The sequence below is a fragment of the Saimiri boliviensis genome, chromosome 10, assembly GCF_048565385.1.
Source record: "Saimiri boliviensis isolate mSaiBol1 chromosome 10, mSaiBol1.pri, whole genome shotgun sequence".
Classification (NCBI taxonomy): Eukaryota; Metazoa; Chordata; class Mammalia; order Primates; family Cebidae; genus Saimiri; species Saimiri boliviensis.
This window is the reverse complement of record NC_133458.1, coordinates 13,811,732-13,823,420: the sequence shown is the minus strand read 5'-3', so window position 1 is coordinate 13,823,420 and position 11,689 is coordinate 13,811,732. Positions and strand designations below refer to the sequence as shown.

At 38.1% G+C, this 11,689-nt stretch overlaps 1 protein-coding gene and 1 pseudogene across 7 annotated transcripts in view; one reads left to right on the top strand and one right to left on the bottom strand.

Moving 5' to 3' along the window:
* Positions 1–630: 630 nt before the first annotated feature.
* The window catches only part of TPK1 (thiamin pyrophosphokinase 1), a 380,490-nt gene continuing 369,431 nt past the window's right edge, over positions 631–11,689 (bottom strand). For 3 of the 7 annotated variants that reach the window (XM_074378961.1, XM_074378962.1, XM_074378963.1), the window contains one exon: positions 632–4,029. In XM_074378961.1, the coding sequence (XP_074235062.1) occupies positions 3,890–4,029 (140 nt within the window). In that variant the 3' untranslated portion in view covers positions 632–3,889. Of the gene's footprint in view, positions 4,030–11,689 lie in introns of all 7 variants that reach the window. The other 4 variants (XM_010340431.3, XM_010340430.3, XM_003929827.4 and 1 more) reach the window with 2 other exon arrangements.
* On the top strand, positions 2,046–2,144 carry LOC120365503 (U6atac minor spliceosomal RNA; annotated as a pseudogene).

Sequence of the window (11,689 nt, the reverse complement as noted above, 5' to 3'; positions counted from 1 at the left end):
AGGAGTAGAAAAATGTTGCATATGTGATCTTGGTTACATTATGAGCAAATAAGCTGAAATATCTCCAGATGTAGTCTTGCTTAAATATGCCAGTTTTAAATAATTTACTTATATCATTTACATTTTGAAACATATTTTAAAAATACTTTGATAATGGGGTATCTTAATTCTTTGATGGGAAGGATTTTTTAAAGCTACACTCTTATTATCCTATATTTATGGAAAAAATGAACATTCAATGCAGAACACTTGCATGCACACATGCATGCACGCGTACGCATACACACACACACACACACACACACACACGCACACATTTTTTAAAAAAGGTACCGTGGCTGGGTGCGGTGGTTCACGCCTGTAATCCCAGCACTTTGGGAGGCCGAGGTGGGGGGATCATCTGAGGTCAGGAGTTTGAGACCAGCCTGACCAACATGGAGAGACCCCCATCTCTACTAAAATTACAAAAATTAGCTGGGCATGGTGGCACATACATGTAATCCCAGCTACTCAGGAGGCTGAGGCAGGAGAATCACTTGAACCTGGGAGGCAGAGGCTGTGGTGAGCTGAGATGGCGCCACTGCACTCCAGCCTAGGCAATAAAAGCAAAACTCCATCTCAAAAAAAAAAAAAAAAAGCCAGATAGGTACCTTTATGCATTTTGCTCTTCCCTTAGGGGTTCTTTTTCCAATCTAGAAAATATATCTGGATGTTTTTCAATTTAGAAAAAAAATACTGAAGTACACACGTTTTATTGTGTATGTGTTGACTGGGTCACAGGCTAAGATGTATTTCTAGTGGGCCATGGTAAATATAGTTTGAAAGTTACCATTCTGACCATACCCCTTCTCATAATCACAGAGCCTTAGAGGAGAGAACAGTTTCTTGCTGCGTACTGACTTGGCATATATCATCGGTCTCAGTCATGCCAGATCTATGCGCTGCTTTCTTTTCATAGTTCAAGTAAGGCTTTGGAGAAAGTGTGCGCAGCAGTAGTAGGCAAGGTCTGCACCACACACAGAAGCATAGCCAAAATGCATTCCACACACAGAGAAGCGCAACATCAGAGTTTGAGCATTTACTTTTAGGAATGCCCTAGGCTGTATCCACCTCTTTTTGCTCCGAGTGATGGTCACCAATGGCCCCCTCGAGCCCCAGTTCCTTGAACCACACATATAACTTATTACATGTCATGGTCATGTGTGACTCCAACCAGGTGGCAATAGCTCCAGCCATTTTCAGATTTTCTCTGCTTTCTAAAGGTAAGTGAGATCATAGCATGTTTTCACTAGTCAGTGATTTAGGTAGCCAGACGATATCTGGGAGTGACAATCACTAGATTTATAAATGCTATAAATCTGACCCAAAGAAATAAGGAAGTGACTGAGTCAGACGGTTAGGGAGCACTTGTCACTTTCCCAGCAGGGCCCAACCTACAGTCTCTTTTATATCTACAAGCTGGAGGTCAGGATCTGAGCTGACCCGGCTTGAAAGAAGAGGGACTTCCCGGGAGGCTCAGATAGTTCACTGGGTGCACCTGAGAGCTCACCATCTGTGGACTTGTTTTGTTATGAACATAAGTGGATACTTCACTGCCATGGTGGGGTAGCACATAAAGAGAAAAAACACACTTAGTAGGTTTAAGGAATGGGATGGGGTCAAATATAGTCATCCCTTGATATCTGCAAGAACTGGTTCCAGGACAACTTCCCCAAACCCCAACCTGCAGATACCATAATCTGTGGATGGGATACTTAAGTCCCTGATATAAAATGATGTGGTAGTGCATATAACCCATGTACACTCTCCTGTATATGTTAAATCATGTTTAGATTACTCGTAATACTCAATACAATACAAATGCTAAGTAAACAGTTGTTGTACTGTATTGTTTAGGAAATAATGACAAGAAAAATGTCTGTATGTGTTCAGTACAGATGCAACCATTCTTTTCTTTACAAATATTTTCATTCCATGATTGATTGAATCTATGAATGTGGAACCCACTGATAATGGAGGGCTGACTGTAATAAAACCAGCACCTAGCGTTGTATGAAAGGAGAGAAGGGTAGCACTTCCCTTGACAAGGATGGAAGAGGCCCCCCGGCCTGACAACACACATATGGTTAAAACCAGCACCTAATTCCTCAGTCACCTGGGAGGAAATGGGAATGGGGGCCTATTAAAAGGACCCCTTCTGTGGGACCCCAATGGCTACAGCCTGATACACAGGTGGTGATGTGAGATAAGTCTCAATGCTTTTTTTAATTTCCCACCCCCAATATTTACTAAGCTTCAGCAAACTATTTTTTTTTTTTTGGTTAAGTATCCATTTATTGACACGGGTAACATTTTCAGGGCAAATATAACATGCATTCTTTGGTAGTAAAATTTTTAAATTATAGATATATTTCTTTTATATATTATGAATATATTTCTAGTAATGAATATATAACTGGTCTTCAGAAACTGAAGATGGAAATACGGCTGACCCTCAACTTCCAGTTAAGCAGAAAGTAATGACAAGTGCCAAAAATGCCACAGTCACGTGGGCCATTGCTCCTCATTCTCTACAGACAACCTGAGTGTTACACTGTCATAGCACCAAGGAGAAAATAGCTGCTGGTCACTTTTCTTATAGCAACATAAGGATTTGTGTACATAAAACATGTTGGACAGGTCCTTCTTCAATCACGGTTTGTATGTCAATTGTTGGTTTTATAAAACAGAGAAAAGTGGAAAGAAGATAGAATATGGTCTCTTTACAAAAGAAAGGTGAATACATTTTGAGGCACCAGGTTGTTTAGGCTAAGTCAGAAACTGTGTGTATTATCAGTCCTATGACTGCTAAGTGTCAGTATTCAGAATCTCAGTGTGGGGAAGAACCTCAGACACCATCAGTCCAACTGCTTCCATTTTGCAGGTAAGGAAAGGTGTCTGGAAACGCAGACCGGGAGGAGAGCGCAGGCTTTGGAGTTAGGCTCCTTAGTATGTGATGTTCATGGATCCCACAGACAAACTCATTTTCTGGTCATGTGAATTCACGTCTGGTCTTCAAACCAACAATTTTCAGTCTAAGGTATGCTAGATAGTGATTCAATTTTTATGCTTAAGTTTCCTCTGCACAACTTTTTCCATCTAGGTTGTGATGATGGGACTGTCAGCCCCCTACGCTTTTGCTGACTTATTTTGAATTTGGGGGTTAATGTGTGAGTAGGGCTCCATGAACCATCATTTACCCTTCACATCGTTTCTCTTTTTACCTATTCCTTACATAACTACCTATTTTAAAATTTAACAATTAGGTCAATTATTAACTTCATCATGTTAAGATGTTAATAAAAAATTATGTTAGGAATTAGGTAAATGATTCTTGATTGATTTAAAAAAGACAATACCAAAGACAGCAATAAGGTCAGAGTGACCTGGTTCACCTCTAACACCCCAATCTGAAAGGAATTTTTTTTTTTCAAGCAAAAGGTAATGTATATAGAAAATGAAAACTAAAAGATACTCAGAGGTAGCCCTTGTCGTTAGACATTTAAGGATGTTCTAGACTCCAAGAGGAACCCCAACAGAATTTTCTCTGCTTCAAATTAAAAACAATTTTCCTGAATGATTAATAACATAAGAATAATAATCAGTACTGAATTGTATAGTGGAATGATCCCCAGTAGGTTCCAACTGTTAGTTTATCTGCTTTCTTAGCATGTATCTTTCCCACCACTATAAAATTGACGTCTGTTATTTATGTTACCTGTATTATCTAAACCCTAGTATCTTTAAACCCATGGACTTCCCCTAGAAGGGTTTAGATTTCTGCAAACCCAGGTGAATCGTTCTTATTGAGCAATGAACTGTTGACAAATGAGGTGAGGCAGAGGCATGCTTATGGGCGCCAGTTGACAGGTTGGTTTTTGATGGCCATGGTCCAGAGGAGTGGGTGGTCAGTTTCCACAGTCACAACACCAGACCCGTCGTACGTATTGGAAGTACTGACCAGTGTTCCAAAAGCAAGCACATCATTTGCTGTAAGAAAATAAGGGAAAAAAAATTAGTAACTATTTTTTTTTCTTCCTCCAGTGTAGATTAACTTTGTCACTTACCAAAAAGCAAGTAAGCACATACTTTGATAAAAAAAAAAAAAAAATATATATATATATATATAAAAATGTGGGATAGGTGGAATATATGATGTACAGATTGAAAATGGTAAATTTCTACAACTTGCTGTAAATGTTCTTCCTGGAATTGGTTATTGGTTACTTACCATTTTGGGTTATATATCATTTTCAATATTAAATTTTATTAAAATCTTTTTCTTTTTTACAACTGTAAAACCAAAACCCATATTTGTAATGTGCTACTTCCTTGCCTGAGTAAAATTTTAGTTTCTATTAATAATTCAGAATTAAGATTTAATATACGTTATTAAGCTCTATAAAGATATAGTTTTAGCTTCAAGTATAAATGACACGAGACAGACAGCAAATTACCTAAAAAAAAAAAAAAGCATGTGATTTTGGTCATTGTTTTCTCATGAAGTTAAAAAAATCCAAAGCAAATGTGGCTTACTTTCTGGAAAATTAACAGAAATGTAGAGGTCAAAGCCAATTTTCAAATATGTAATCTTAAGCAAGTGACTTAAGCTCAGCTATAAAGTAAGGGCAAGAGATGAGATAATCCTTTAAACTACTTATCAGAGTAAAAGGTTTATAAATTAAGATTAGAATTTATGTATTTATACATTTCAATTATATATACATATAAATATATTTTTAATTTTTCTAACAAGTTAAGGCCTAGGCACAAATTGGTAACTTCACTTCCGTTCGCTTACCCAGGAGCAATTCACTTAATCAACATGACCCTAAACTCACAGCTGTCCTATAGGCATTCCTTGGTAATCAATATTATTTTCTTTACCAAAATTCAGAGAGAAAACTGAACAAATGTTACAGAGCCAAAATTACCAGAGTCAGAAGAGGCCCCTTTTCCTTCAGACAAAAACCTGTTAAGTTATTTGGAGGAAATAAATCAATTACCATGCTCACTTCCCACTAGAGGGAGCCTCCTATCTTTCTGAGGAAATCTTGAAAAGGCAATTTAAAAATTCAGGAATGGTACTGCAAGATAATGTATCATTAGTATTAGCAGTTCACACAGTTTATTTACTAAAACTCAAACTATTTTTCATAGTTACTAACGTTTTTACTAATGCAAACATAAAAGTAAAGGTACACAGGAATACAGAGTGAATCTCATGTGAATATTGCCGAGATACGAACTTCAATAGAAGAAGCTCTTAACTCTTGAGTCATTTGGGACTTCCGTGAGATGATGTTTCTGAACACTGGTGATATACACATAAATATGTATGGATATAGACATTGTTACATAGTTGGTAGAGTAGGGTGGTGATCTTGGAGGGATTCACAGCAAAGTCAATTGAAATCTCTATGTCTCCTGAATGGTGGTCTTGCCTGGAATGTGGGTGCTTCCCAAGTCGCTTACTGAGACCTATGCCAGGCCTAGGGCTTCAAGGTTTTCCCAACAGCCCAGAGGGAGGGATTCAGGGAGCACTTCACACCCCTGCACTGTGAAGGCAATCTCGAGTGCGTCAGTAGGTCGGCCAACTTTAAAGTGGAAAATCCCTCATGAGGAACCGTGCATACACAACCCCGCTTGAATTTGACACATACATTACATGATTCTAGAAACTATTAAAATCCTAGTTTTTACTTACGCCCAAAGAACAGGAGTACAAAATTGTTTTTCAAGTTTATAGCTGCATATAAATTCCTTTCTGATTTTTGAAGCCAGACTATGGATTTCAGAATTTCAGGAGTAGCTACCCAGATAATACATATTGGGTTTGCTAAGATACAGTTGTAACCTAATTAATTTCAAATGGGAAGATAATCAAAGTGGTTGTATTTGAGCATAAGAAGATGCAATTTTTTTTGAAGGAAACTTTTTTTTTTGAGTTTAGCTGTACTTGTAAATTTATGTTTTTATTTTATTTTATAATATTTAAAGTTCCAACAAGACCAGTTGCCAGACAGTTACAATTTAAAGATAACAATTAAGTAGTTTTGATTATCTCTAATTTTATAGAAAGTATAATAAAAATCATGGAAAACTAAGATGAGTAACTTGAGAGACGTCACTACAATTACTTTGGAATATATTTTCTGTTCTTTTTTTCTTTTTTTGAGATGGTGTCTTGCTCTTGTCGCCCAGGCTGGAGTGCAGTGGTGTGATCTTGGCTCAGTGAAACCTCTGCCTCCCAGGTTCAAGCAATTCTCCTGCTTCAGCCTCCCGAGTAGCTGGGATTACAGGCACATGCCTCTGCGCCTGGCTAATCTTTTGTATTTTAGGAGAGATGGGGTTTCACCATGTTGCCTAGGCTGTTCTTGATCTCCTGAGCTCAGGCAATCCACCCACCTTGGCCTCCCAAAGTACTGGGATTATAGGTAGGAGCCACTATGCCTGGCCTGGAATATATTTTCTTCAAGTCAAAGAATCATATTTTTGGACAAAACCTGAAGGTGTCCCTTAGAAGAACAAAAATTTTTAAGGAAAATATTTGGAATTATGATGAACTCCCTCTACCCCAAGTATCTGAAGGTCAATCATGACATAAGTACATGAAACCAGTCAAGAGACAACTGTGTACAGACAGGAGAAAAACAAATCACCTCTCCATTTCTACCCCGGAGGATTTGTCCAAAACTTTGGCTGGCTGAGCTATAGAAAGTCTGACTTGGATTTTTTACCCCTTTGTTTGCAGAGTACAGCCAACCATAGTTGTTGAAAGACAACTAATCATCAGATCAGATCAAGTCATCAAGTCCCACCTCCTCTGCCTTTTTTTTATTTTTTATTTTTTTATTTTAAGACAGAGTCTCACTCTGCTGCCCAGGCTGGAGTGTAGTGGCACGATCTCGGCTCACTGCAACCTCCACCTCCCAGGTTCAAGTGATTCTTCTGCTTTGGCCTTCTGAGTAGCTGGGACTACAGGTGCATGCCACCATGTCCGACTTTTTTTTTTTTTTTTTTTTTTTTTGTATTTTTAGTAGAGATGGGATTCCACCATATTGGCCAGGCTGGTCTTGAACTCCTGACTTCGTGATCTGCCCACCTCAGCCTCCCAAAGTGCCAGGATTACAGGCATGAGCCACTGTGCCTGGCCTCAAGTCCCGTTTTTAAGAAAAGGCAAAAATAAATTACAGATCTATGTGCAAGCTTATAAGCAGCTATATTTTGTGTGACAAAACATTATCATAGATTTTACAATTTTCATCCATTATCTTAGACTGTTTTCTTTCTCAAAGGTAAAAATGAGAATTAGCACTTAGTGTTCTATTGTTTTCAGTGATGTCCTCTCAGCTTTTTTGAAAAGCTGGAAAGACAGAGGACTACAAAGCAAGAGCTGGTAAATTGGTGTATACCAATTATTCAACTCTTTGCTTTTCTTTCCCCCTTTTTTTTTTGAGATGGAATCTAGCTCTGTTGCCCAGGCTGGAGTGCAGTGGTGCACTTTTGGCTCACTGCAACCTCTGCTTCCTGGGTTCAAGTGATTCTCCTGCCTCAGCATCCTGAGTAGATGGAAATACAGGTGCTTGCCACCAATGCCCAGCTAATTTTTGTATTTTTAGTAGAGATGGAGTTTCATTTGTTGGCCAGGGTGGTCTCAACTCCTGACCTTGTGATCTGCCCGCCTCGGCCTCCCAAAGTGCTGAGATTACAAGCATGAGCCACAGCGCCCAGCCTATTCAACTCTTCTTAGTTAGTGGGGCCATTTGCCCCTGGTTTCTTGCCCATCTTTCCTCCACAGGCGACATTAGTGAACTGTGGCCTCTTGGTTGGAGCTGGAAGCATGAAGGAGTGTTTTGCTAGGCCTCGGATGCTTTTAGCACTGAGAAGCAACAGTGGGAAGCATTCATTCTCTGTGCACCTGCATAACTTTTCTGCCCAGGTGCTTTTATAGAAAAAGCCTCTCTATCAAAGAGCATGACTCCATCATGGTGAAGTTAGTAAGTCAGACAGGTTCAAACCCCGGCTCTAGCATTCACCAGCTTTACTAACTCAGTTATTTAAACTCTTTGGGCCTTGTGTCATCAGCAGTAAAAATGTAGAAAATATCTACTTCACAGGGACATTGTATGGATTATATGGCCAATCTAATATACGATACATATTCAATTTCCATCTTCTCTGCTTTCTCCTGTTATCCTGCCAATAAAATAGATTTGGTTTGTCTTTTAACGTTAACAAAAAGATGTCATGATTTGAACAATTAGCAAAGGCCTGAATTCAAGTGATTAGTTTATAGGCAGCTGAGAATAGAATGAGGTACTTTCGTAACTTTTCCAGGCTAGTTTTTGTGAAATACTTTTTTCAGTTGATTCCTTGGCCTGCATGTATGTAGGCATTTCTTTAATAGATATTAAAGTCTCACTCTGTGCCAGGCACTAAGGTTTAAGGATGAGTGTCTCTGCCCTCAGGGTCCTAACATTTTGGTAAAAGAGAAAGATGCATTTACAATCAAACCCAGCAGACAGGAGAGAAGCATGAGGCAGGATAAAGAGGGCAGAGGTGCCTTCCTGGCAGCCAGGATGGGTTGTATATTCAAGAGGGAGGGGAATTCTTTGACAGTGGGGGGCCACTGGCATCCCTAGAGGCCTACCTCATGGTCTGGCTTCCCAAGAATCTGTAGATCAACACTGATTCTTTGGTAAAGTAAATAACATTATTTAAGAAGGCAATGGGAACATTTCTAAAATCAATAAATCCTGAGGGCAAGATAGAGTGAACTAGCTTTGCCTGGTGCTATTTGAGATGGGCATAGTCCTCATTCATTTAAGAAGTCATCGGAGACCTTGCAGTACACCAGGCACTCGGGGCATAGCGGGTTTTATGTTCAATTTATAGATGAGGAAAATGAAGCTCACAGAGGCTACAATCACAGGCTATGATGATAATAAAAGTTCTCAGACAGACACTAGCAAGTGAGTAAGCGAGGTTAAGGTGATTCTTTGAAGAGCTCTAAGGAAGAGAACTGATGCTGGTCTGTTTTCCTGAAGTACAGAGCTGTCTTTCCGTAGCCTGATGTAGACCTAAGGAGATGCGTTAGTGGGAGCCTAGGAGTCACTCTAAGACTTAATGAATACTTGACATCTCGTATAGACAAATGCTTAATGAACCTATTATGATGAATCTTAAGGCTCCCTACCATTCTGGAACATTAGGTTTAAGTTCTGAGAGTTAAGTTAGGCATACTAGACATCACTAACTATTTAAGACATAATGGGACCATGTCTACTCTACATTCACCATTCACTCTGAGAATTCTTAGCCTATTTGGAGAAATGGCAGCATAGTAAGAAAATATAACTCAAATTTCATTAACAGGAAAAGAAAACTATACTGTCTGTAATATCAGTTCACTATTATAGGTCTTTACAATTTTAATTTTTTGACAATATATTTTTAAAAAGGTCTTTTATGTACACACATGAGGCAAAAGACTATATTTTAAAAATTTCTAATTGTAAAATATGAATTCTGGGAATGGTTCAGGAATTTGTTTCTTATAAAATGGCACTTATGGTTGCTCCTGAAAATTTTCAAAAATAAAATCACTTTCTTGAAGGCAAAAACTCAAAGCAGTCATAGTGTAAAGCTGTGGAGTACGTGCCTTTTGTGTACTTATATTTCTATTAGAATCTTAGAAAATACAAATTTGAGACAATCCACCAAATAAATACATTTAATTATTTATCTCAGCACTGCCAAATAAAAATATGTGATACACAAATCTAAATTTTCTAGTAGCCACCTTAAAAAAGTAAAAATACAAAAAATGTTAACATCTTATTTAGGCCAATATATCCAAAATCATTTTAACATCATCAACATATAAAAATTGAAATTTTTTTTACCATTCCTTTTTTCATGCTGTCTCTGAAATTCATTTACAGCATGTCTCAATTTAGACAAGGATCATTTTAAGTACTCAAGAGCCACATGTAGCCGGTGGTTACTGTATGGATTGAACAGTGCAGTTCTAGGTTGTTGAAGCAGGATCTATATTTATGATTCAATTATCTGCTTTTTTCAAAGGAACATTATTTTTTGGTTTGATTATACAGATATTAATTTTCATTTTATATGTAGATATGCAGGCACAGAGTCCCAGCTTATAAAGAGAACATTAAACCCAAACTATTTCAAGTGTCTTAAACTTATTATATGAATGGATCAACAAACACTGAAATACAAAACGTGCTCAGAAGCGAGACGGACTCAGTCCTCTGCCCTTCAGCTTGAAGGCTGAGAAATATCGAGTAGGAACTATAGAAAGGACAACCAAAAATACGAAATCCAAACCAACTTAATTTAAAATTACCAAGAGAATATATACTACATTCTATAAAGTATATAATAAATAGATGTCTGCCTGGATATGTGGCAAATCTTCCTTTTTTTTTTTTTTTTTTTTTTGAAGGGATGGGTTTATTTTTATTTTGTTTTATTTATTTATTTTGGGAACAGGTGGCGGTTGGTTACATGAGTAAGTTCTTTAGTAGTGATTTGTGAGATTTTGGTGCATCCATCACCCAAGCAGTATACACTGTACCCAATTTGTAGTCTTTTATCCCTCACCCGCCTCTCACCCTTTCCCCCAAACCCCCCAAGTCCAGTATCATTCTTATGCCTTCGTATCCTCATAGCTTAGCTCCCACTTATGAGTGAGAACATATGACATCTGGTTTTCCATTCCTGAGTTACTTCACTTAGAATAATGGTCTCCAATTCCACTACTGGGTATCTACTCAGAGGAAAAGCAGTCACTATACAAAAAGATACTTAAAATCTTCTAATTGTACTTGCAAATGATCTTCTAATTTTTCTTCTAATAACTGCAAATAATCTAATTGTACTCCTTTCTCCAAATCATTATCTTCCCTTCCCGCTCCTGTAACCCATTTGAAAGAATAACTGGTGGGCCCTAATTGCCTATAATGAAATGTTCAAAACAAAGCAAAAACATTCCCTTTTCCTGGCCCAAGCATCCTGGCATGGCACTTAAGGTCCTTTGCCATCTATATTTCCTACCTGCTTGCCAACCACTCTATGCTATTTGCTATTCCTTGAATAGATCAGGAATTTCCTGCTTCTATGAAAATTTTTGACATGTTCCCTCCAAGAACAAATCGTCTTTTCTCTGCATATTGTATCCTTCACGTCTAAACTCAATGTCACTTTCTACCCTGTACTGCTCTTTGATTCTTGAAATGCTACAGGCCAAATTAAAAATTCTCTTTTCTATTTACAAATGACTCGGTTGCTTCCCTGGAACATACTTTGTATGTAAAGCTGACTATTTAGATGCCTTGTCTCAAGCAGGCAAACTACAGAGTGAGCTTGAAACATCTTGCTCCAGAAAGCAAGAGAGTGCTCAGAAACAGATGTAGATTTGTCAAAAGGACACAAGGACTGGGACGAATCTGGGGCATCAGGAAAGAATCCTGAGAAAAAGAGGCATTATATTATACTGAATAATGAAGTGCCCAAAGTAGTTGGAGAGAGGAAAACCTATTCTTTACAGAAGAATGCCAACTACTAAAGGAAGGAATGGCAGAATTAGAAAGGCACCATTTGCAGCCACCAGTGTATTAAC